The 23,450-nt window shown below is 37.3% G+C and overlaps 1 protein-coding gene across 6 annotated transcripts in view; it reads left to right on the top strand.

Annotated features, from left to right (window-relative positions):
- Positions 1-5,764: 5,764 nt before the first annotated feature.
- Positions 5,765-23,450, top strand: part of MON2 (MON2 homolog, regulator of endosome-to-Golgi trafficking) — a 117,797-nt gene continuing 100,111 nt past the window's right edge. For 3 of the 6 annotated variants that reach the window (XM_037140296.2, XM_037140297.2, XM_037140298.2), the window contains exons 1-2: positions 5,765-6,267; positions 20,384-20,447. In XM_037140296.2, coding sequence (XP_036996191.1) covers positions 6,157-6,267; positions 20,384-20,447 — 175 coding nt within the window. In that variant the 5' untranslated portion in view covers positions 5,765-6,156. Of the gene's footprint in view, positions 6,268-20,383; positions 20,448-22,766; positions 23,106-23,450 lie in introns of those variants that run through there. The other 3 variants (XM_053661511.1, XM_037140299.2, XM_037140300.2) reach the window with 3 other exon arrangements.

Below are 23,450 nucleotides of genomic sequence, written 5' to 3' on the forward strand. Positions count from 1 at the left end.
CTTCTAATTCTGAATACTAAAGTTTTAGGGATTCTTTGAGAAGAAATTTTAGGAAGTACATGGACAGCATATACCAAGAGGTATTAAAGACTAATCATTTCTGGACTAAGTAAAATTCTTTGAAAAAGAAAACCGTGAAAATGAATTAATTTCAGGAAAGGTAAATCAGAGAGAGAATGAATGATGACAAAGAAAAAATAATAGAGTGAGACTAACTAAAGTGAATCTAAAGTGAAATTCATAGTAGCTATTATGAGTTTAACAGTTTTAATCTTCAATCATAAAAACAGAATAATACTTAAAATATAATTACTCAAAAAAGTGGGTAAGAAAACATCTATAAACACATTTGATATTTCTTATTAATTAATTCAACTACAGGTCTCTTACATTTTCTTCACCATAGATGCTCATGTTCTGTACTATGTGACCCCCTTATTTTGACCACATAAACCAACTGACCTTCCTACAACAGTTTGAACCATGGTGTCCCATGTTTCAAGGACAGTTAATCCGTATTCTTCTCAGTGACTTACGAGGTAGTCTAGCAAAGAGCATAGCACAACAGAGTACACCATCTATATTTTATTTTCTGAATTATTTAGATTCTTGTTATTTAGAAACTTAAATGTAATACATAAAGACAAAGTATATAGTTGGTAGGATAGTGAGACAGATGTTAAATAGACACAGAGAAAGAAGAAAAACAGCAGAGGCCATGAGGTAACCAAAGACATGAAGAAGCAGAAGCTATGAGAAAGTAGAATCTCCATACATATAAAATTAAGAGTGAGATAACTGGTTATCAGAAGTAGGACAAATCTTAGCAGAGACATAGAGTAGATGTGTATTGATGGTACTTAAACATATCTACTGCTGAGATTAATCAAGCAGTTAGTAATGCTAAGGTTTTCTGTATTCCCATAGGGCCTGGCTCTGTGAAATTCCTTTCCTCTGTTTTCACCTGTATTATTTTTTGAACCCCTAATGCTAAAAGAATCTAAAAGTTAGATTATATACCTAAAAGTTAGATTATATATCAAACTTTACACAGTGTACCCCTACTGTTAAAAGTTAGATTCTTTTAGCAGTAGGGGTACATCATGTAAAGGAGTTTGGACTTTAATGTGAAAATAATAGAAAACCATAAAAGAGCTTCATATTTTCATTTCAGAAAGAGGACTCTGTGATCAATGTGGAAAATAAATTGAAAATGGACTTAGAGGTAGGAATCGTACTTTGGAAACTTGTTTTAAACAAGAGATGATGATGGCCTGAATCAAGCTAGTTGAGAATGGAGAAAATTCAATGAATAAACAGAACTGATTCCCCTTAGATGCAGTGGATGAGGGAACTGGAAAAGTCGAATTTGATTCTTAGGGTCCTGGTTTGGGCAACCAGTGGACGACGATGCCTTTCATTGGTAATGTACAGAGAGGACTAACTCCATTGGCTGGGAAGAGTGTTAGGTGTGCCAATGAGACTTGCAGGTGAAGATGTAGAGTAGGCAATGTCTGGATCTTGCATAAGAGTTCTGAAGTTGTAAGTTTGTGTGTAAGAGCTTGATATCATGATTATTTATTTTAAAGATTTTATTTATTTTTAAAGAAGGGGAAGGAAGAGAGAGGGGGGGAAAGATCAGTGTGTGGTTCCCTCTTGCATGCCCCCTACTGGGGACCTGGCCAAGACCCAGGGATGTGCCCTGACTGGGAATCAAACCGGCAACACTTTGGGTTGTAGGCCCACACTTAATCCACTGAGCTACACCAGCCAGGGCAGTAATATTATAATTTTTTAGGTATCTGGCAACAGTTTCTTGTTTAAGTCCCATAGTCCTAAATTCAGGAACATAGTTGGACTAGGCTGTGTTAGTTTAGGGAAGCTGAGAATAAAGGATTTATGTTTGGGTATCCTCTGTACTGCAACATAGCTATTATGTTGGGTATTATATAATATAAGACTGATGAGCTACCTTGCCTAGATGAGGTGATCTCTAGAGAATGTTATGCATAGCACCAAGCTACCTTTGTGTATGCAAGGCTAGGACCAGAAGGGGAAGTTTCCAGGTCTGATGTTACACATTCCAGAAAGTTTGAATATTTGGAAGGCTTGGAAGCTTTCATTTTTATCTCTTAGCAGATATTACATCTACATTCCTTTCTGTGTCCCTTAGATAAGTAAACCCAGGTGGTGTCTCTGTTGTAGTATTTCTGTTAATCTGAACATTCTGTTGGTATTTGTCAATATGGAGGTTATACAGGGTGCTATCAAGATTGGTAGTAATTGAGCCACTAGTGTACATAAGATCACTCTGGGATGATAAATGAAAGAAGGAAAGCAGAGAATAGAATTCTAGGAAATACTAATATCTAAGGAGTAGTTAGAAGAGAGAAAAACCCAAGAGGAGAATAAATGAATGATGGTGAAAACTGAAGGACTGAACAACTAGAAAGGTAGACTGGGTAATATTTGTATTTCATCACTGAGCTGAGATAGATATTAGACAAGTTTTCTTGTTATACATGAACACTTGCTCATGGTAAAATAGATTTTCTTTTTATTTTTAAGATTGTATTTTATTTTTTTAGAGAGGGGGAAGGGAGGGATAGAGGGAGAGAAACATCAATGTGTGGTTGCCCCTCATGTGTCCCCCACCAGGGACCTGGCCCACAACCCAGGCATGTGCCCTGACTAGGAAGTGAATCAATCAGGAACCTTTTGGTTGTAGGCCCACACTTAATCCACTGAGCCACACCAGCCAGGGCTATAGAAGTTTTCTAAAAAATTCATAACAAAGGCTCAGAAATATACATGGGATTCCTAATTTTCAACCAGAAGATTAAATCTTGCTGATAATTAAGTCTAGTTAGAAGTTAATAAAAGAGAGAGTGAATAATGATTACGACAAGTTATCTTTTTCTCCTACCTACTTAAAACAGATACGCAATACCTGCAATACTTAATTAATGTGTGCCAGGCTTTGTTCTTTACCAGCAGTATCTCATTTAGAGGAAAGCACTTGTATCGTCTTCTTTTAATGATGCAGAAACTGAAGATTAGAGAGGTTAAATAAATTGCTAGAATCACCCAGGTACTAACAGGGCTAAGATTCAAACTGAGGGTTTTTGACTTCAGGGCCTGAGGCTTAACTAGTACTTGATAATGCCATGAAAGCATTACTTATGGTAAAACAAGATTAAATTTATTAGGCATTTGTTAATGTAATTTTCAATGAAGAAAGATTTTGTAGCCACAGAAGACCATTCTACACTCATACCAACATTTATAAGTGTGCTTTGATTTTGAAAGTACTTCTTTTGCGACAGTATGGATGGACCTAGAGAACATTATGCTAAGTGAAGTAAGCCAGTTAGGGAAAGACAAACACCATATGATTTCACTCATACATGGAATGTAATGAACAAACTGAATTAACAAACAGAACAGAGACAGACTCATAGATGGAGAGCAGACAACAGCTATTTGAGGGGAGGTTAGGGGGTGGCGGGATGGAGCAAAAAGGAAAAAGGACTCATGGACATGGACAACAGTGTGGGGACTGTTAGGGTGCTGGGGGTTTTAAGGGGACTAAATGGTAATGGGAAAAATATAATGAAGATTAAATAAAAAAGAAAGTACTTCTTGAAGTACTTAAGAACACTATGTATTTGAATTTTTTGTTTTTGCTACTAAAAGAGAAATGATTGTGTTTTTAGAATGCTAACTACTGAATTTAGCTCATTTCTTAATTTATAAAACCAAAAACTGTTTTTACCTTTGCTAATTTGCTTGTTTTGGGTACAAAACCATGCATTGTTTGTGGGGTAGGACCATCTCTCGGGGTATATGCATGCAGAAAACTACTTTTAAAAAGAAATTCACAGAATACTAGATATAGGTAATAATTTCACCTTAAGTAAGTATTTTTTCAATCATTGAAAATATTGTTTTTTAATGAAGTCCAATTGCATTCCTTCAACTATATATAATAGAGATATAAAAGACTCTAAGGAAGTTGATTTTGAGTCAATAATGCCAAAATTACTACTAATAAAAATTAAATTTTAAAAGAAAAAGTGGTTACAAAGGGAAAGACACTGGGCAAACACCTGATCCTAGATTACTGGGCCAATTATTAGATCATTTAAAAAATTTTTTTAGTTTAAAAAAATCCTCACCTGAAGACATTTTTCATCGCTTTTAGAGAGAAAGGGAGAGAGTGAAAGAGAGAGAGAGAGAGAGAAGCATTGCTTAGTTGCACTCTCATAGGCACCCTGACTGTGGATTACAACGGGTAGGAGCAGAAAATTATTTTAAAAAGCTCCTTGAGCCCTGGCTGGTGGGTCTGTGTACTGATTGGTGGCCTGGGAACCAGAGTTGCTGGTTCCATTCCCTGTCAGGGCACATGTCTGGGTTGCTGGCCAGGCCCCCAGCTGGGGGCAGTGAGAAGGAACCACACACTGATATTTCTCTCCCTTTGTCTAAAAATAAATACATAAAATCTTTTAAAAAACTCTTCTTGAGGCCTCAAGTATAATGCCTGCCACATATTCCACCTAAGCTTTTTTTTTCTAAATTCAGTTTTTACTATATAAAACTTATATCATGGGAGCTGTGTAATAGGCACAAATGATCCACATTCCTCTTCTATGAGCTTACTACTCTTACCTCATGTGCTACCTTCATCCATTTTTACTTTGCTGCTTCTCAGAAAAAAAAATTTGTTTACAATGTAATTGTGGCGCAAGTTCTTATTTTACAGCTGAACATTGCCACGCACTGACAATCTCGGTCTTCCATTCTGTAAAGGTGTCAACAACTCAGTTGTCTATAAAGGTGTTTATTTCATCTCCTACCTCTACCCTGGTTCAGCGTTTCACGCTAACTCTCTCTTCCTACTCAAATGTCTTGGACAAAAGCATACTGACCTGGATCTTCGGAGAAGCACAGAAAACTTTATGTTTATCTTTGCCTCACGTGTACTTGGCACTGCAGACTTACATCACAGCTTATTTTAGCATCAAAACTGTTTTTAGTAGGGTAGTCATTCGTTCAACATGTATTTATTGATCATCTACTATGCACCAAGGCTCTCTAAATACAGCAGGAAACAAACAAAGAATCCGAATGCTTCTGAAACTTTCATTTTAGCAGGGAGGCGGATAGGCGGTGAAGGGAGAGGGGCAGATCGCGCAGCGCCTGGTCTGCAAAATCAAGAATTTTCGCCTTTACTTTGGGTGAAATGTAAAGCCAGCGAAGGGTCTGGAAGATATCTCCAGATAAGAGAAATAAGTGGGGCTATTCTGCAGTAAGTGCACCTCTATGGAGGAATTACAATTTAGGTGCTTACGGAGGTAAAAAACCAAAAAAATTAAAAGCAGGTAGGTGCTGATTTGCGGCCACTAACCCGGAGATTCGAGGGCATAAACGAAGGACACGACAAATGAAGATAAATCCAAAAGGAAGCAAACTGTTTACGCCGAGCTATAACTTAACACAAACATACGCACAGAGATACTCCAAGAAATACTCGGTGCTCCGTTCAGACACTCTCCACCGAAAAGGAAGCAAATTTTGCTTAGGAAAACAGAACACTAAGCCCACACCGCGGCTGTCGCCTCCGTCCGGAACCGAGCCGGCCCGGAGCGTGTCCACGCCCCAGGCCACGCCCCGCCTGCGGCTCGCCGGCCCTGGTAGGCCAAGGCGGGGGCGGTGGCCGCGGTGCCCGGAAGTGCTGCTGACGTGTCCCGGCAGCGCTCGGAATTGTGGGCGACTCGGCTAATGGCGTTGGCGATTCCGTGGGGTTTGAGGAGCCAGCGCTGAGGCTTCTGGCGGGGCTGGCTTGTGACAACCGGTGTGGCTGGGCCCCGCGGCAGCGGGAGGGACGTGCCCGCGTAGTAGGCTCCTCGGCCGGAGCCGGCGGGGCCTAGCAGTGCGGGAAGACTGCGGGGGCGCCGCGGAGAGGAATCGGGGGATTTGCGGGGAGGCTGCGGGAGGCGCTCGGTCTCGCTTGGGTTGGCATCCCAGGCCCAGCGGAGTCCTCGCGGAGCCCCAGAAGCGGGCTGCTGAAGGTCCAGAGGTGCTGCCTGACGCCCCAAGGACCCGACAGTGCCGGAGTTTGCGCCCCTCTGAAACTGTCTCGGAGCGTGGTGGATAATGTCCGGCACCAACAGCCCCGAGGCGGTGAAGAAGCTGCTGGAGAATATGCAGAGCGACTTAAGGGCCTTGTCCCTGGAGTGCAAAAAGAAATTTCCACCTGTCAAGGAGGTAAGCTTCGGGCGACGTCTGGAGAAGGCACGGTGAACTTGCCGGGTCCTCTTGACCCAGTCCAGTCCTTCACAGCTATCCTCCAGCCCTAACTTTCATTTGGCCTTCACCTCTCCGGATTTGCAAGTCGGTGGGTTGTTCCACAAACGCTTTTTATAGTTTTCTTTGGGGAGGTCTGAGGCACTTTGATTCTCTATACTCTCCTGTTTTCCGAAGTTAGGATTGAAGTTCGCGGTGTGAACCTGTTCAGTCCTTTCTGGCTTCGCCTTTTCTTGCCGTTTTCAAACTCAGAAAAGCCGAGGCAGGACTGAAAATTGTTGCTTCTAAAAGCTAATATTCATCGTGTAGTGAAATCTGTGCTCCTCACCTTTATCGTGCGTTACCCAATTGGAAGTAGCTTTCCTTGTGATCTTGTCATGCAGTTTAATTCTGTATCAATTCATAAAGTATTAATAAGTTATTCAGAGACACCTAACGTAAAACATGTATTGATAACCCACAGAACCATGTTAAACCTTATTATGAGCAATACTGTGGTGGGAAGCTTGTCCTGGGAATACAACCTCTTTGAGCTTCAGTTTTATTTCAGTTGCAAAATAGGTTTAAAGAGTGGATTTATTAGATTATGATGGGATAGATTAGGGTACGATGTCAGAGCAAAAATGTTATTATTAAAGAGGCTCAAGTTATCAATGTATACAAATTAAATTCTGCAAGTATTTCTTGAATTGAAATTAAAAAATATTTTATTTGTTTGTCTTTAGAGGGGAAGGGAAGGAGAGAGGGAGAGAAACATCAATGTATGGTTGCCTTCTCATGAGTCCCCTGCTGGGAACTGGCCTGCAACCCAGGCATGTGCCCTGAGTGGGAATCGAACTGCGATCGTGTGGTTCGCAGGCCTGCGCTCAATTTCACTGAGCTACACCAGCCAAGGCTTGAATTGAAAAATTTTTAAAAATATTTTATTTATTTATTTTTAGAGAGAGGGGAACGGAAGGAGAAAGAGTGGAAGAGAAACATCAATGTATGGTTGCTTCTCGTGAGTCCCCTGCTGGGAACTGGCCTGCAACCCAGGCATGTTCCCTGACTGGGAATCGAACTGCGATTGTGTGGTTCGCAGGCCCGCGAGCTCAATCCACGGAGCTACGCTAGCCAGGGCTGAATTGAAATTTTTAACATTTAGTTATTGTTGGCTCTTTCTCTTAAGCTGCCATTTAATTTCTCTTAAACTTTAAAAGAAAAACACCTTTCAGTACCTTTGCTCGTTTTTGAAATATAATGGTTGAGTGATATTTTTGTCAAAGCAATTATTTTTATTTCTGTTCAATGTGGTCTGGTATACCTGCAATTTCATTTACTAATTGTCCTAAACGTTCACCAAGAAATTGTGTAATAGTTTAAAGTAAGCAAGTAGTACTCAGTGATGGGAACCAGATGTACCACTTTTGGAAAGATGACCATTACGATAGATTTTATTACAGATATTCAATAGTTCATTTTGATAGTGCCTTTCATTTTCTCTGTATCATCTTCTGTTGAAAGTAATAACAAGTAATTTTTAAAATTAGGCTATTCCAGTTATAAGAGAAATGCTCTTATTTAGAAAATGTCAAGTCCTATTTTATAATTTTAGCAGTAATTTATAGAACTGACTCTTCTTATAACTAATATAAAAACTGTGTGCTTCCTCTATATTGTAGGCCTCTAGTTTGGGAATTTTTTTCCATTATTTCTATTGGAAAAAGCATTCAGATTTCCAAACAGGTAACTTACCAAGTTCCAGAACTGTGTTCATTTCTAATATAGGAACTTTCAAAAAAGCTTATTACCTTTTTTAGTTCAGCATTGGCTAAAGAGATTGTTAGTAATTGCACCTAGAGGTAATGGCAAAAGTAAATGTGATTATCTCTGACACATAATTTCATAAATAGTACATGCTGTGTAAGAACTTTTGCTCCTTAACCAGTGGCACTTCTAATATGCTTAAGGCTCTACTTTAGGAATTGAAAAATGACTTTGTGTCACAAGTTTAAAACAAGAATGATGTAATTAGCTTGATAGCGATGATTTTTTAGGAGTGAGCCTTAACTTTCAAGACACTATATAAGTTTGGTTGAATTAAATTTTTCCTGGAATTTAATAGCAATGCCACCTTTTAGCTCTTGTTCTTTAAAGAACTGGTAAGTTTCTAGTTTTGTTTTGGGGGGTGTGTTAGTGATGCTTGACAGATTCTAAAACAAAGCCTTTCTTCACATAAGAAGCATTTCCATACGCATACTAGTTTGCTAGTTTACACTCTCCCAGTATCTTCACATGTATTACCTGAAAATACTTGTTATGATTACTTATTAGGCTGCTCACGAACTTAGTATGTGAATTGCATATGTGCTTTGGAAAACAGCTATCTCCTTCTCCAATGCTGTTTAAACAAGTTAGAATGAAATGCATTCTGTATTTAGTCTTTCTTTTAAGTTTTTAGTAATTTCTATTTTTTTGGCCAAAGTGCTTGCCTATATATTTTTTTAAATTAATGATAAGGTGGACGTTTAAAAAATTTCAAATCTGATGGAAAAACAGAAGAAAAAGGGTGTTGATGAAGGATACTGTCTTATTTACTGGTATTACTTATCTTTGGATTTTCTACATAGTTTTCTCTATCTTAATTGTTTTCATTTGTAAATCTATCCTTTGCATATTAAATAGTGTTGATTCTGTTATTTTATAATAAGGGGAGGAGTTAAATAATAGCAGTAGTATATTTCTTCCTCTTTTTTGCCCTGCTTATTTTCCTTAGTTCTTAAATGTAAATTTTCATACTTCAGCAGTATAGCTTCTTTTTTTTAATTGCACAGATATACTAGCTAATTTGTTTTTGACTATTTGCGTGAAAATTTTTTTGTCTTAAAAATCACTTTAAAGCTTTATAAAATCACTTCTATGTAATCGATATTCAGTGACCTTCAGAAGCAGCAACCTCTGAAACTTTGTGTTTATGTATTTAATGAGTAAAAACTTTTTGGTCATTTCCTATTTGCAGGCACAACTTTATAAAAACAGATGAGGGGGCTCTAACTGAGTGTGGAAGCTTGGTCAGAGTTTGTAAATCTTGAGCTGGATTTCTTTATTTTTAAGACTATTTATTTTAGAAAGAAGGGAAGTGAGGGAGAGAAACATCTATTGGTTGCCTCTTACATGCCACTAGCCAACGACGCCCAACCCACTGAGCCACACCAGTCAGGGCTTGAGCTGAGTCTTCATAGCATGAGAAGAAGATAGACAACAGAAGAAGGTGGTGGTGATGGTGGGGGTCATTGCAGGCAGAGAAAACAGCACGTTTGTCTTCCATGTAAAATAAATGTGGTGCTTAAAGTGATTAGGAGCCATTAATCTTTTTTTTGCTTTTTAAGAGGAGCCTATGATCAAATTCATATTTAGTAACATGACTGTAAGAGTATTGGTGGGAGCAATTAGAGGGCATTGAGAATGAGGCAGAGAGTGGATTTTAAAAAGTGATGATTGCCCACAATGAGATAAAAGTTGAGATAGACAGGAAGTTGCTTGCATTGTGGTAGAACTGGGTGAAAGAGAGAGTATGGATTAAAGAGATTTGTCAGGTATAATTACCAGGACATAGTGACCTTTTGTATATGTGGAGAGAGAAATCTATGATACCTCTCTGGTTTCTGGCTTGGGAAACTGAGTGGATCATGAAGAGAAAGAATATAGGAAATATTGGGGGAAAATAAGTAGTCACGAATATATTAAGTTTAAGATTTATGTGTGACATCTAAGTAGAACTGACCAGTATGTATTTGAAAATGATGGTTTGGTATTGAAGAGGAAAGTCTAGAATTTCAGATTTAGGAGTATCAGTTTATACATTATAGTAGAAGCAAGTGATGGGCCAGGAAGAGTGTATACATGAGAGATGGGCTGAAAAAGGAACTTTGGGAAACAGAAGCATTAAAGGGACAGAGCTGGGCAGACTAAGGTTAAAGATATGGGAGAGAAAGGGAATACTTGCTATAGCAAGGTCCCTGAGAAAGCTGGAGTTGTAGGAGCATAAATATATGAACTGGCTTTCAAGTTGAGACAGGAAACATTCTCTTCTGACAGAGGAAGGGAAAAAGAAAAAATGGGTTTGAATGTGATAAATTTGTATAAGGGGCATAGTGGAGAGGGGAAGTTGTGGACATTTTGACCTGTGACCTCTTTTTTCTTGGTAAGATATGGAAAAAAGCTTATTGCTATGATTAATTAGTGATGAAAAAAGTGATAGGAAGTTTGAGAGGAGCACTGGATAACTTTAGAGAAGAAATTGATGGGAATACTTAAGAGTCTTGGCAGCGAAAGTAGTTGAGTGATGATGGATCTTAAAATATAGGTTGGATTCCTGAAGAAGGAAATCCATCAGAACTTTGATTGATTGGAAGAAGATGGAAGGCTTAAGGGACTAGCAGCACGAATTAATTCGAAGATCAGTGGAGCTGGGGAAAGAGCTAGAAGGATTGGGGTTGGGGCAGTAGTGGGGATGTTGGGTTTTAGAATACCAAGTAGTTCTTACTGCCCTAGAGGATGGTGAAGTCCAGGGAGTGGGTGGTAGAAGAGCAACAGGAATGAAGGTCATTTGAGTTGAGGTGGTCAGAAATGGGGTTTTACATGTTTTTTTCTTTTAATGAAGTGGACTTGGTAAGAGTGTAAATAATAAAAAAGTACAAGTAGTCTTCCTAGGCTGTGTGCTCTAAGTTTCCTCTTGCCCATTCAGTCCTGATAAAAGTTGGTTGGCAGGGAGTTTTACCTTTAAAAAAAGCTCTGTGCTAGCGTTCCTCAGTGTCCAGTGCTAATTAGCTGAGGGGGATGTTTGGTGAAAAAGATGCCTTTTACTTCCCATGACAGGATTCTCCCTTAAGCCAACTATTTTGGGGACTGAAAACCCAGGTCAGTTGGCTTGTCTGGTAGGGAGAAGATCTCATTTTCAGGACCTTATGACAGTGAAAAATGAGAGCTGGGCAATGTTTTTTTTTCCCCACACTTATTTACATTTTATTCAGATTCTTATTTGGAGGAGGAGAAAATCATTAGTTAGTGACTTGTTCAAATCCCAGGATAAGCCCATCTTACCTATGACAAAATTAAATTCACTCAGTTTATAAAAATGACAGAGCAGGAGTTAAACCAGAGTCTAAACCCAGAGATTAAACTCAGACTCCTTGCCCTATTTCTGTTCCTTCATGCTGCTTCTTCAGGTTGAAATTATGTTAAACAAAGGGGAAAAAATCATAGTCAAGTTATGTGATTCCAGTTAGGTCAATTTATGGGTTCCCTTATGCCAACTTCTGATGTCCTGCTTGCTCCTAGGCTATTAGTTCAGAAAAACTCTGTGGTCTGTTCCCACAAGGTATATTCCAAGATGGTCGTCTTATGACCCCTGCTTTAATCCAACTGATTCTGCACAACTATTATTTTCTTTTTTTTAAATTAATTTTTAAAAATTTATTTAGTTATTTTTCAAGTGCAGTTTTTTTTGTCAATTTCTCCCATCCCAGCCCCCCCCCCCCCCCGCCCCGTCTCCCCACCTCCCTCCCATTCCTACCCCCCACAGTCCTCATCCCTGTGTCTTTCATACTTGTTCTTCAAAATCCCTCCCCGTTTTTCCCCTTAAATTCCCTTCCCTCTCCCCTCTGGTCGCTGCCCACTTGTTCTCTATTTCAGTGTCTTTGTTTTTTCAGTGTCTCTGTTTGCTTGTTTATTTTGTTATTTAGCTTCCTGTTAAAGGTGAGATCATATGGTATTTGTCCTTCAATGCCTGGCCTATTTCACTCAGCATAATGCTTTCCAGTTCCATCCATGTTGTTGCAAAGGGTAGTAGCTCCTTCTTTCTCTCTGCTGCATAGAATTCCATTGTGCATATGTACCACAATTTTTTGATCCATTCATTTATTGATGGGCACCTAGGTTGCTTCCAACTCTTGGCTATTGTAAATTGTGCTGCTATGAACATTGTGGTGCATAGGTTCTTTGAAATTGATGTTTTAGGATTCTTGGGATATAATCCTAGCAGTGGAATTGCTGGGTCAAAAGGCAGGTCGATTTTTATTTTTCTGAGAAAATTCCATACTGTTTTCCATAATGGTTGTACCAGTCTGCAATCCCACCAACAGTGAACTAAGGACCCCTTTTCCCCACAACCTCTCCAACATTTGTTGTTTGTTGCTTTGTCTATTATAGCCATCCTGACTGGAGTAAAGTGGTATCTCATTGTGGTTTTAATTTGCATCTCTCTGATAGCTAACGATATTGAGCATCTCTTCATGTGTCTCTGGATCTTCTGTATGTCCTCTTTGGGGAAGTGTCTGTTCAAGTCCTTTTCCCATTTTTTAATTGGGTTCGATGTCTTCCTAGAGTGGAGTCGTGTAAGTTCTTTGTATATTTTGGAGATTAAACCTTTGTCTGAGGTATCATTGGCAAATATGTTTTCCCATACAGTTGGTTGTCTTTTTAATTTAATACTGTTTTCTTTGGCCATGCAGAAGCTTTTTATTTTGATGAGGTCCCATTTGTTTATTCTTTCCTGTATATTCCTTGCTCTAGGGGACGTATCGGTAAAAATGTGCACAACTATTATTTTCATTTTTGCGTCTTGCAGTTGGCATCCTTCTATCCAGTTATACTGATAGAACTGCAATTACCATGTCCATACATTTGGTAATTTTTCTCTCACTTGATACTTTAGCTTAAACATTTTCCATGTATATAAGTCCTTCTAATTTCCATTTCAATGAATGCAATATCTTTCATCATAGTTCACGCACAGTAATTTACTTAACATCATTCAGAATGCTTGTTTCCAATTTCCTCTTGCTAATATTGATAATGTTGCTGATTAATTTCTATAACAGTTCTTTTTTCCTTATGAGTTATTGACTGTCAAAGGGGAAAAAAAGCCCTCGTGCATTTTGAAAACTACTGGAATCTGTGAAGCAGTACTTACCTCCTTGAAATATGGTTGTTTATAACTTCCCCTTGTTTCCAGCAAGAGAGGAAGGTTTGGAACACAGATTTTATCATCTGTCCTATTTTAAGAGACTATTATGACTTAATAAAAATTTATTAGTTTCCTAAGTATAAGGCATGGCAGGAAATACAGAAATGAATAGAAAAAGCCTTTATCTTCATGAAGGTAGCTCAAAGTTGAGTTTAACATTGTCTTTCCACTAAGCTAGGGACTTCGCATCCTTGACTCTATTGCAACATGCCATTTCAATTTCACATGTGAGGAAACTGTGGTTTAGAGAGGTTCAGTAATTTGCATAAGGTAGTAAGTAAAGCTAGAAGATGGAAGAACTGGAATGTGAATTCATGTGCATCCACCCATCTCTAACTCCTCTCTTTTTTTCCATTATATAATACTGCACATGTATTTAAAACATGCTTAGCTTCTTTTTATCATTGTTCCCATTTGTATGTCTTGCTTCATTATTTGAAGACAAAGAGCCATTCTTTCTATCTTGGAATTCTTCCATTTTGACTTTTGGAACACTCTGCTTCCCTGTTTCTTCTCTCTCTCAGTATTCCTTCTTCTTTTCTTTACCTGTAAGTGTATCTTCAGACCTCTTCTTTCTTCATGCTCACTCCCTTTGCACTATCATCTACTCCCATTGCTTCTGGCTTTACCACAATGCTGTTGACTCATAAATCCACTTCACTAACTGTCAACCTGTATTTCCAGTATCTCTCGCATACTTCAGGTAGAACTTCTTGTAATTATTTTCTTAAAATGTGTCCTTTCCTCCCGTTTCACTTGTTCTGTTAAATGGTATTTATCACTATTGCTTGCCTCAGTCATATTTGCCTATCTTCTCTCCCTCCGCTCTCCTTTATTCATTGTCAGCTGACCCTTTCAGCTCTGCAATTTCTAGCACACCTATCCTTTTTTTAAAATTTTGGCAGCTATCATTACGTAAATATTTTTCAAGGCTTTGGGGTTGTAAACTAATTACACTTTACAGTAAGAAAATCTCATTGGTTTCAGTATAGTAATTGTTTTATGAGTATATTGTCCTGTAGAGAGTGTTCTAGCTCTGTTGGGTATTTCCAAGCGTGGCCTTGACTTTAGGTCTTTTGATTTTACCTGCCATCTACAATCATAAGTCTTCAAGCAGCATTATACCTCCCTTGTGCCACGTGAATACATTTTTCCATCCAAATTGTTATTAAATTGAAATTTACATTTCTTCTTTAGCTCTTTTTTCATCCTATTCCTCTGAATAATTAATTTGGTCCTTTGGTAAATTTTTTCTAATTTTGAGACTCTACTCTCATAGATGTGAAAAATATGTATGTATTTTAAAAAACATAACATAGGAGCTTTGGTAAAGGGAAGCAGCATTTAAGTTTTTCATATGCATAAATTTGTACATAATTCTAGTAGTGGACATTTATGAATTCCCTGCCTAGCTTTATTCCCTCTCGCTTCCTTCAGTGGTAGGCTACACTCTTCCTTCATTTTCAGCGCTTTGGATTTAAATGCATTAATCTCATTTCTTGCTCCAGGGCACCTTGATTAGTTTGATTTCATTTAAATACTTCATTTCTGTTCTTCCTTTTTCACCTTAATTTCTGTCCAAGTCACATATAGCCAGTGAGTGCTCCTGGAAAAGAAAAGTTTCATTTTTCTTCCTTAAGAACTACTGCAGAAGGCACTTTCTCTCCTTCTAGATAGTGTCATATTAAGTTGTGAGGTGTAGAATAACTACAGCTAATTTTACTGCTGAGATTGGAAGCAGCCTGAGGATGAATTTACCCATGGAATAGCAGAGAACCAACAGGGAATGGCAGAGAAGTGAAACTTTAGGCCTGATGGCATTGGGAGTTTCTGGATCAAATTTCCCCTGGATTTTTCAATTAGCGGGCAGTAAAGTCTCTTCTATTTAGAGTTTTTAATTTTTTTAAAGAAACATTTATTTAGGAATGAATAAAATATGTTTTTTATCCTCATGGGGCTTGCAGCTAGAATGGAGAAAGAGGTATGTAATATGAATGGGATAAAATGTTACAGGGACAAATCAAGGAAAGCCCACAAGATGTAAAGTGATGAAAGAAATAGTTTCTGTCACTGCTTGTGGTTCTGTAAGAGTGCCAACATCAGAAGAACCTGTGCTAGAACTTTATAGCTGTCTTCATAATTTTAGCATTGGTTTAATTTCAGCAAAACATTATTTTCTACATTAAATTAGTGTTAATTTGTATTTGTATTTAATTTGTGAATTTGTTGGCTTTGTAATTGAGGAAGTATAAAAATAAGGAGTTTATTTTAAGTTTGACTTATACATACTTAAATTTTTCAGTGACTGGGTAGAACCATGAGTTTTTTGATTTTTAAAAGATGTCCTTTCACTACTTAATTTTGAGAAACACTAATAGGGCTGAGTGCTGGGAACCATTGAATTGAGACAGTGGATGGATGGAAGATGCGATTGTAAATAGAGAAATCTCTTAGTTTAGGTTGACAATGAGAAAAAAATTGAAGGGTTAGAAATGGAATTTGAGAGGAAAAAGAACACAAGATATATGTTCACTACATGGCCTTCTTGGATGATAAGATTTGTGGGATGAGGGAGAAACCTCAGAGTCCTGGTCAGTGACAGCTGACGGATGCTGCTGCGGCTGCTGCTGCTGCTGCGGCTGCGGCTGCGGCTGCTGCTGCTGCTGCTCGGAGAAATAGAGATTATGGGCAGAAAAAAAACAGTGTTTTTTCTGGTGCCGAGGTGGAAGTTGGTCTGTGTGTGTTTAAGAGATGATATCTGTTTTGAATATTTTGAGTTTATGATGTTTTTCAGAAATCTAGGTTTAAAAGACCTATAGTTTAGTAGATAGGTAAGGAAGAGGAGTATAATTTATGAGTCTTCATAATTTAGAGAGTTCAAACCACAGAATTGTGAGTTTGCCCAGGAAGATTTTATTTAGTGAGAAGTGAGGCCAGGAATATTCGAGGTGGTCTTGGAAGAGGAATCAGCATTCTCTTCCCTTGCTGCTCTTCTGTGTCTCTGGCCTCTTTATTCAGAATCCTTGGTGGGTATGTCTATTTTGGTAAGCAAAGGATATTAAAGAGAATATTATTTGTCAAGAGATTAATTTTAAGAGTAACAAGTATTAAATGCTGCAGTGTATTTAAGACTTTTGCCTCCCCCAGCTCACAGATTGCCCTCTGGAATAGAAATATTAAATTGCCCACCTTAATGTACTCTATCCAAGTCTGCAGAATGTGGTTTTTTTTTCCCCCATGAGGGTCAATTCAGAAAAAATAATTATTTTTACAATTACATAATTTCCCTATGAGTACACAACATATCTAATCAGAGTAGGGGATATTTTTAAAGCAAGAAGTTAAAAGACTCTTTCACACACATAATCCTTGACAAACATAAGGAAATTCAAATCTGAATACTTCCATTTATACAGATTACTCTTTTTTTAAAAAATTGATTTTAGAGAGCGGGGGTGGGGGGAGGAAGAGAGAAAGGGGTAGAGACAGAGACATCATCACTTTGTTATTTGACATATTTATGCATCATTTGTTGTTTCCTATATGTGCCCTGACTAGGGATTGAACCCACAAGCTTGGCCTATTAAGACGACACTCTAACCAACTGAGCTACCGTGCCAGAGCCTTACTTACAGAGGCTACTCTTGAAGATGTGGGTGAGGCCTAGATATGAAGTAGACTGCAGTGGTTAGGGGGGCCCCAATATGTAGGTGTTGTCAGTAAACATTGATAGTTCAACTTTTCAGCAACACAGGGTGCCTAGTTCACAGGGTGAAAATATGATGTTACAGTTTCAAATTCGACGATCAGAATATGGGTGTAAAAAATGAGCAGCTATTAGATAGGTCTAATTATATCTAAGGCTATGAACAGTCCTTTGGATAGTTCTTGAGTTTAGGAATGAAAATACCAGTTATATATCTTTAAAAACACTACTTTGGAACTACTTTAAAAAAAACACTCCATTGTCTTCTTCCTTATCATGTATATCTGTAAACATATTTGTTAAACATTGTATACTTATTTATAACTTGATTTATTTATTCTTATTTATGACACATGTATGAATCTACTCTTATTTGTCTTAGGAAATCAAAATAGTGTCTGGCAAATTTGACACCCTTTACTGACATCTAGCATACTACAGAACTGATTTTTGGGAACTTTGGGGATTTAGAAAGGTCATAATGACTAGAATTCAGAAACTTAGGACAAATTACATTGGCATTTATGATGGTTCAGTTTTTGACTGAGGCAGAATGAACCATGTAATTTGAGCATATATGGGGTACATAGGGCTATGGTGAGAGGGGGGAGAGGTTGAACATTTGAAAATGATGGTGGAAGAAGTTTCAGTCACTGCAGATTAATTTCAACTGGCCCAGTAAGAAATTTACCCAAGAGAGTTTGAGATGGGGTATGTGAGTATACATAATTATGTAAACTAAATAATTTCAGTGTTCTTTAGTTTTTACAGTAGTAAATTTGTCATTGTGTACATCTTCAAAGTATATCCAGAACCTGACCACTTTTTACTATTTCAATCACTATTACCTCTGGCTTGTTCATTATCATCTCTTGCTTATATTATTGTAATAGCTTCCTAAATATTGCTGCCTGTTGAAATCATTTGATGATTTAAAAAATTCTTATTCCTGGCTTTTACTGGTAGTCATTCTGATTTAATTGGAATGGGTTGCAACCTGGACATCAGGATTTTAAACTTCTGGTGTTTCTAATACACAGTGCCCCCAAATAATCAGAAAAATCAGTACTCTTTCCCTAAAGTGTTACAGAAAACAACTCAACCGCTTTCGGGTGTATGGAGTGGAAGTTTATTTTACACGCATACCCAGAGGAGTCAGTTTCCAAATTCTGGGCCTTGAACAAAGGGAAAGCAGTTATTTTATAGAGCTGGGGGATAGGTGGGGTTGGGGGGGGGGCGTCCTTCAGACCAAAGCAGGACACAATTTACAGAAGCAGAAAGGAGAGCGTTTCATTATCTCTGGTATGTAATCGATAAGCTAGAAGAAACAAGGCAAATCATTGGGCTGTTAAACACCTGGGCTAGAAAAACACCCCCCCCCATTGCTGTGCTGTATTTCTAAAACAGCGATTCACTCCCTACGCACAGAGCTATCATTTTCCCCCCGCAAAAGCAGACCCTTTGTTTTATTTTTATTTATTTTAAATAATCCCTTTACTTTTACTGTATTTCTGTAGTAGCTATGGTCTTTTAATTTGGTACATTTCTACTTAAAGTTACTAAGTCCTAAGTGTATCCGTTAGTCTCCTTAATTGTAAGCAGTGAAAGCTGAAATGAAATTGAATGGCTCACAGCATTTGTAGAAGGGTGGATGGAGCCACCCTTAGAAAAAGTACAGGAACAAAGGGAGTCTGAACAGCTAGAACCAGGCCACACCGCACCAGCAAGACCATTACTGCTGTCTCCGCTGAACGGTGACTCGATGCCTCAGATTGCCCTACTGATTGCCCTGGCTAGTTCATGCCACCACTGCTCTTGGAAAGCACATGTTGCCTTCACTGTGGCTGTTGTGAGAAAGAATTCTTTCTCTGCATTTCTGTAAACTAGTTTCCATTTGGTAGACGCATGTGTTAGAAAAGCGTAAGCTGCTAGGGCATGTGGGAAAGTAAGTACATATCTGGCATTTTCAATGTTCAATAGTGCAAGATAGGCTCTATCTTGCATCAAAACCCATGAAGCTGGGAATTCTCCAAACACAAGCAAGGCCTTGGTTGGAAGCCAGAAAAAATGACAAGGTCTACCACATATAGTATAGCCAACAGTGTTATTTATTTTATGTATTAATTCACTTGTCCTCAAACTAAGAACCCATAGGACAGTTGTGTTCTTTCACAAGTGTTTTTAGACATTTACAGCACGCTACCAACATGTCCCTTAGCAAGTAATAAGAAGTAACAAAGTAAATGAGCAAGTAGGAAGAAAATTAGTAGGGAAACTTGGACACATAACTCGTAAGTATTTATGTATTATTTTTTCAAGGTGTGGAGACCAGTATATGTAGAAAATAGGCATGTTTCTTGATAGTTAAAATATTCTGAGTTTCTCTGATGGAAGTTCTATATCAATATTATATGATAACATTGTCCAATAGAAAAATAATGTGAGCCATAAGTGTAATCCAAATATATAATTTTAAATTGCTTTTTAAAAGTAAAAAATGATTTTAATAACATATAACCCAATAGATTTATAATATTGCCATTTTAACATTCAATATAAATATTTAAGAGTTACTTTACATTTTTTTTACCATACTAAGTCTTCAAAAAATCTAGTTTGTATTTTAAATTTAGATCCCTGACTGGTATGGTTCAGTGGGTTGGGCATCATCACCCCACAAACCAAAAGGTCACTGGTTTGATTCCCGGTCAGGACTCAATGTCTTGGACTCAACAGCCAGTGGCTATTGTATTGGATATCACAGTTAGGTGGCATTTTATAAAATGCTATATGATTTCTGAGTGCTGCCAGCTAAATATAATTATGATGAAGTGTTTAGATACCTTATGAAACCTGGCTCTTTAAAAGAAATGTAATTTAAAAGTATAGCAAGTGCTTGGTTATCCATTCTCTTCTAATCCAAAACAGTTTTATTTGATATTGCAGTGTTATGCCATTTCTGTGGTGGGGGGAAGAGAAATACGTATTTTTTCATTAGGCGTTGCTTTTATTGTTTTTTTATTTTCTGAACATTGAAATTTGTGAGGAATTAGGGTATTCCAGATGTGCCTTAACACAGAGAAAGCAACATGCTGTAGTGCAGAGCTTGCATGTAAACAATTAAATTAATGATATTATATTACTATATATGTGCATGTGTGTGTATATATAAGTATGTGTGTGTGTGTGTATATATATATATATATGTATATATATCTCACTGCTAGGCTTTAGTGTCTGGAGTTTTGGAAATAAAAAACATAATAGTGATTGTGCTCTAGATTTTTCTATTATATATGATTTCTTTTCCCTAGATAATTCATGTTGATAGTAAGTTTGTGTTCTAATTATTTTTATTCTTACAGGCTGCTGAATCAGGAATAATAAAAGTTAAAACAATAGCTGCACGAAACACCGAAATTTTGGCAGGTAATTTTTTGCATTAAAAATTCAACAATTAATGAAAATTTGACTAATGGAAATAGAATCTTAAAAAAAATAGTTTTCTGTAGCATAGAGTTTCTAAAACTATTAACTAACTGGGTTTCCCAGAGGTGAATGCTTTAAATTCTCTGAAATCAAAAGCGTAAAACTACCAACTCTTTAAAGACAGGATTTTTCTTACTCATCTTTTCATTTCTCCTCCATCTTTTTGTCGATCACCTAAGACACACCTTACCTGTATGGGACATTCAGTTAATATTTGTTGTATTGAATTGAAAGGTAGATTGGTTCTCAGTCCACCTTCTAAGATTCATTTTATCTTTAATATAAACAAGTCATAATGTAGTATTGTAATAAATTTAGTGCTACTATGTGAGTTTTGAGTTCTGAGACTAAGACAATATAGTCATGAAGAAAGAATAGGAGTGGCGTAAAGGAAAGAAAAAATGTTTTCTTACATTTTCTTGATTGAACCTGGTGTTCAAGAAGGAATTTTAAGAGTTTCTCTTTGGCACCATTTTGATACAGTCTGCTTCTTCCTTTTCTTTGGTGCCTCTCTGTCCTTGCCTCAATACTGACATGGAAAAGAAGAAAACTGACATTTTTGAGAATTTATTATATGTCAGGTATTTGTGCCTCTCTTTTTATATAAGACAACCTTCTAGGGAAATATTCTTTACAGAAGAGCAAGTTGAGATGCAAAGAGATTCAGTTATTTGCCTGTGGTCACATGGTAGGTGGTTGAACCAGATTCAAAGGCAGGGATTTTCAGAGCTAAGTTCCTCCTGCTACATTGTGCTCCCATGGTATTGTGAGGTTTCCACACCAGCTACTCCCCCACCCCTTGCCCCCAGTGTTTCTCCTTAACCATTGCTTACTTCACTGATCCTTCATTTTGCTCCTCCAGTTCCAATAGTGCTATTGGTCTCAGCTAGTTGTAGGAGGAAAGCAGTCCTATAAGTTAATTTACACAAAGTCTAAATACTAGTAAAAGAATCTTTTTAATTCTCATAAATCTCTGTACATTTTGAAAAAAAAGATACCAATAAATCCCTAATTGGTGGAATTTCAAAGAGTATTACAAAAGAAATGAAGACTTTTGGGGGCAGCTTAAGGGTGGGAGGTAAGAGTGGATTTCATTTAGGCTCTCCAGCTTTGCTGGAAATTTGCGCTTAAAGTTAGCTCTCCTGAGTTACACTTGTTTCTCACAGCCTCTTCTCTGATTTTGAACATCGTGTCAAAGCACCACATAGTTTTCTAACATTATTCACAGCACTGAATAATGCTTTGTGTGCGTGTTGAGAAGGGGTATAGTGAAAGTGACAAGTAAAGACAAAGGCATGTATTGTTGCATTGGGAGGGTGGGCAAGTGGATTTTGGGAGATGCATGTTGGGTGGATTGGTTACTGTGAGAAAATCAACATTTGAAGAAAAATTACGACCTGGATATTTTTAAGTTGGTGACATGACAGGCCAATTATATTAGAATATCATTGTAAATATTTACTTTTGCTACTATCATTGCTGATATTATGGTAAGTCCTTAATTATTCTCCATTAATAAAAGTTTTCATTGGGTCTGTAGTTGATGGAAGATATTTTTAAAAGACAGATTTTTTTTTGCAGGATCACTATCTATTACAGACTTGCATACTAAATAAAGTATCTGATTAGTTAATCTTAAGGATGAATAAGAAAAATTTTGTCTCAGTCGGTATGAGGTTAGTAGGCTATTAGCTTTATTAGCTTTTATTAGGCTATGCAATTAGCATTATTCAAATCAAGGTAGAACCAATTTTTATGCACATAGAATTAATTGTTCATGCTTTAATATCCATAGTATCCAGAGCCATCCATGTACCTGATAAGCTGTTTTAGCATTTAAACTTTCTCCTGGTATTTTTTTTTAAGATTTTATTTATTTGTTTTTAGAGGGGAAGGAGAGAGGGAAAGAAATATCAATGTATGGTTGCCTCTGGTGTGTCCTCTGCTGAGAACTGGCCTGGAACCCAGGCATGTGCCCTAACTGGGAATCAAACCATGATCCTCTGGTTCGAAGGCCCACGCTTAATCCACTGAGCTACACCAGCCAGGGCTCTCCTGGTATTTTTTACCAAGTATTTATAACAATTAATACCTCAAATTTTAGTTATTTTTAGACCACTGTCATCTTGAAAAATTAAAGGCTTTTAAGAACAGAGTTTAAATTTGTCAATATATAGATTCTAAACTACTTAATTTGGAATATAGTTAATTGATATGGAGAAAAAAATTTAGCTTGATATTTTTTAATTTTCTATAGGATACTATTTTTGTGCTGTAATGGATGAAAGATATACAATGAGGAGTCTGAAATTAGATGAGATATTGAATTCTCAAATAATCTCTGCATATTCAGAAAACAAAGGGTTGCTATAAAAATCAGAACGCTTAATTAGGATCAGTCTAATTAATGATACTCAGCATAAATTTCTAGCCAACTTTAGTTTCCTTAGATTTATTTTCCAAAGGAAGGTTATTTACATTGCAGAATAAATCTTTGCTTTACATCTGCCCTTCTTTTAAGCATTCTCCTTTAATGTTTACTCTTCTTTGTTTTCACTGCTGTCATGAATGCTGACATAAGTGGGAATGCTATGCCAGGTAATGTCAGCATTGATTCAAATATACAGATCATTTTCTCAAAATGTCCTTTTCCTTTAAAGATAAAACTCTGTTAAGTGAGAGGTAGCAACATAAAGTTTTTCATTTGTGAGGCCAAATGCCTTAATTTTATATCTGACTACCATGTTACAATAATATACTTGAAATTGAGCAGGCTTGTGCTATACAAATTACATAAACAGAGAATCTGCTTTTTGAGCAAATACTTTAAAACAAGGAAATCAATGAAGTGTGATATATTTTAAAACTGTGTATTTAACCCCTATACCAAACCATAACGATTATATCTACCTATGGCTACTTTTGGCTACTGTCAGTATACAT

Source organism: Artibeus jamaicensis, unplaced genomic scaffold, assembly GCF_021234435.1.
Source record: "Artibeus jamaicensis isolate MK-2021 breed Jamaican fruit bat unplaced genomic scaffold, CSHL_Jam_final contig_233, whole genome shotgun sequence".
Lineage (NCBI taxonomy): Eukaryota > Metazoa > Chordata > Mammalia > Chiroptera > Phyllostomidae > Artibeus > Artibeus jamaicensis.